At 53.5% G+C, this 3,522-nt stretch overlaps 1 protein-coding gene across 1 annotated transcript in view; it reads right to left on the reverse strand.

Annotated features, from left to right (window-relative positions):
* ECSCR (endothelial cell surface expressed chemotaxis and apoptosis regulator) overlaps positions 1–1,475 on the reverse strand; it is a gene marked incomplete at its 3' end in the record, with an annotated part of 16,234 nt that extends 14,759 nt beyond the window's left edge. Inside the window, exon 1 of the mRNA XM_010018677.1 lies at positions 1,418–1,475. Within this exon, the coding sequence (XP_010016979.1) occupies positions 1,418–1,475 (58 nt within the window). The remainder of the gene's footprint in view (positions 1–1,417) is intronic.
* Positions 1,476–3,522: the final 2,047 nt, after the last annotated feature.

The raw sequence follows: 3,522 nt of genomic DNA on the forward strand, positions 1-3,522 counted from the left end.
CGTAGTCCCTTTGGTATAAAGCTACAAATACAATTAAAAAAGCCATTGCAGAACTGTTGGATCAATGCAAAAACCCAAGTGAGACAGCACATGTGATGGGGGGAAGGATAGTTGTGATTGAAGCCAGAGAGGTGCAACTGCAGCATCAATGGATGCTCAGTGAGCACCAGGACTGTGTTGTTATCATCTGTAGGATGCTGCTGGGGTCCAGCACTGGCTGCCAAGCACACACCTGGTGAGAACAGCCTCTGGCCCAGGAGTTTAAGCAGAATGCAGAGGACAAAGTGGTGCCCTCAGGATGGAGGGTGGCATCCCTTCCACCTGGTGCTGCAGGGTCCTGCACTGGGCAGGGCGCTGGATCTCAGCCTGATGCAGAGAAGGTGCCTGACCACCTCTGGGCATCCCTGCCCCACACCAACCATCCCAGTTAGCATTCAACCATCCCAAATAGCATCCAGGGTAGGCATTAAGGAGTGTCACAATATGGCCAAGGGGCCTCAAAGCCCTTTGGCTGATACCAGGCACAGTTCACTCCTCTGCTGAATCCAGCAGTATTGCCCTCTGATGAAGGAAGGAATTTTCCAATCCATGTGCAGTTACTCCTCAGAATTACACAGCTACTGACTGAAACCAACTGGATTGGTTTCTACATTCTCTGCCTTTTAAAACTCCCATTATTACCAGCCAGCAGCTGTAATCCATAGCCAACTTGTATGGTTTAATGATAAAAACTTTGGATTGCAGACATATTATTTGTTAAGTGCTTGTCTATTAGGATCAATGATGCTGTTGCAGCCTCTATTCCTTTGAATGTGTTTCAGCTCCCAGCTACTACAGCTGTCAACAAAGCAAGAGGTGCCTGATGATGCAGGAAAAAACAACCTGTCATCCTTCAGAGCAGGAAGCCGGTTTCGTCATCCCACACCACAACTCACGTGGGAAAGAGAATTTAAAGCACAGTTATCACAAAGAAGCAGGATTATTACAATAAGGATGTTCTGTGTGAGTCCTGCTCATGGTCTGTATTTATATTGATGAGAGGAAAAGTTAAAATGGGTAAAAGAAAAAGAGATTTTTGAAGAAAACAAGATCTTGTACATTTAAATGTTCTAACTTTTGTTAAATAAGGGTAAAGTCACTTACTACAAAATGCCTCAGCATCACAAAAGTCAGCAGAAACACTCCTTTCGTTATCCAGGGCACAAGTTATTTCATCCCAGTGCCACCAAAAAACTCCTGTAAACCTGCTACAGCCACCCTTTTCCCATCAACCTGACCCCTGCCACCCCTCAATCTAAAGGCTGAGTTTTCCCATGGCAGCTACTACACATTCAAACCTCTCGCTGCTTCCCTTTGGTGCCCCCCATGAAGCCGGGCACCCCGAATCCACCCATGCATCCCCTGAGGAGCGCCTCACCTCGGAACAGCACACAGCCGAACAGCCAGAGGAACGAATGGACGGACGGAGCCAGCATCTTCTCGGTGGCCTGTGGCTGTGCAGCCCAGCTGAGGCTCTGTCCATCCCGGGAGGGACAAGAGGGTGAGGAGCGATTTGCCTGCCTGGGCTGACTCTCACAGAGCTTCCTGTTAAAGAATAGAAGGAAACGGGCTTGAATCCACAGGGGAACTGTGTTTTTTAGCCCATTATGGTCGGAGAGGATGTGAGACATCGCTTGCCGATGCAAAGGAAACCTCGCCATCAGTTGGTGGGGGGATTCAGCTCTTGTAGCGGGGGAGAGCAGTGCCACAGTGGGCCTGGCCTGGCTTGGGCCTCTTCAACTGCTTTATGGTGCTTGGGGTTTTTAGGTGATGCTTTGTTTGCTGCCCCATGCCCTGCACCTCCCTATGCAGCTCCAATGAGTCTGGGCACCAGGATGTGCTGGGTGTGTGACGCTGGCTCTGGGATGCTGCTTTTTCAGGTAGCAGCAGCATCCTTCCCTGCAGGACATGCAGCATGCAGCACTTTGGCTTATCCTAACCCCAATTCCTTGTCAAGAGGAGGATCTGGGAAATTGGGCCAGTTCTGCCCCCCATCCAGCTTAAAGGGGTTCGAGGCATGTGATTTCTTGTGCCCAACCTTGCAATGCACTTGTCTGTGCACATCCTGTCTGTTTGTCCCATGCTGGCATAGGTTGAACTTCAAGGGTAACAAGTTGTCCCAGGTTGGATGTAAATGTGTGTCTGGGGGGAGGAGAAGGGTGTTGGTGTCCCCATGTTGAAAAGCTCCCGTGTCTGCCTGGCTTGGAGGGCCTGTGCGGGTGTTCAGGATGCAAATCCACAGCATTGTGTTTCCTGGGTCGGGCGGCTGGTCCAGCCCCTAGAAAGCTGCAGAGCCTCAGCTGAGGGCAAGGGAGCTGCTCCTTCACAGCATACAGTGCATTACAGGGGTGGTTTATGCTGCTGGCAATGTCTTTGCTTTCCATGGCCGGGAGAAGGCAGCAGGAACGAAGGGAGAGATCTCCCATGTGCTGTGCAGCTCCTTGTTTTTCAGTGGGCCTCCTCAAACACCTCCAAACCCCCAAGCAAGCCATCAGGCCAAAAGCAGGCAGCATCCCACAGCAGGTTTGCCTTTACAAAACCTCTATCAGCAGCCTCCCCCATCATCTTTCCTCTCCCTGGCACAGATGTGATGCTCAGAGATTATGCTGTAGATTAAGGTTTTACTGAATCCTGAAATGAGTGCAAATTCCCAGAAGCTCTAACGTGTGGGCAAATCTGCTCTGGATGCCCGGCTGGATGGGGGAAGAGGCATTTCCCACCCCATCCTCCCCATGTGCAGGGAAGACAAAGCCTGTATATTCATCCCGCCTTGTCTGCTGAGAGCCTCCAGGTAAGAGCCATGTTGTTTGGGGACGGTAAAATGGGGAGGTGTGTTTTGTAATGGCTGAAAGTCCTGAGGATCCAGCTTTTCTGCTCTGAGATGTGCCCAGGGTACTTCAGGTGGCAGCGCATCTGGACCAGGCACAGCATCCCTCAACCTGCCTGGGTGCAGGGGTAGATGCTGCCAACCTCGAGGGCACCCCTGCAAGCTCATGTGCATGGAGACATATGTGAGCACTGCCCTGGCACTGGCTCCTGCCTGTGACCCCGAGATCGAGAGCTGGACCATGGGCCCCCCCCGCTGCTGGAATGGTCCTTCCGCAGCAGTGGGACCCCCCGGCAGAGAGAATGAACCCTGGGGCTGCCCCATCCCCTGGTGCGAGGGTCCTTCCAGCCCGGAGCGCTGTGTGGATGCGCTCCGTGGGGCTGTGCCGAGCTCACGTGCAGGAGGGTGCTGTGGGTTCCGAACCACACCACATTTCACACATGGAAGGAGGGAGGTTTCCTGCAGCCGCGGGGCCTTTCTGCCCGCACAAAAGGCCCCTTGTCTCGGAGCAGGGAGAGGAGGGGTTTTCCTGGCCATGGGTGCGCGCCGTGGGGGGGGGGGCGCGGCGCTGATGTGGCACCGGGCTGGGTGGCAGAGGCACGGAGCACCCGCGGGATGAGCTGCTTCCTCCTCTGCGCCGGGGACTCCCGGGGGGG

Source organism: Nestor notabilis, unplaced genomic scaffold (assembly GCF_000696875.1).
Source record: "Nestor notabilis isolate BGI_N333 unplaced genomic scaffold, ASM69687v1 scaffold19477, whole genome shotgun sequence".
Lineage (NCBI taxonomy): Eukaryota > Metazoa > Chordata > Aves > Psittaciformes > Psittacidae > Nestor > Nestor notabilis.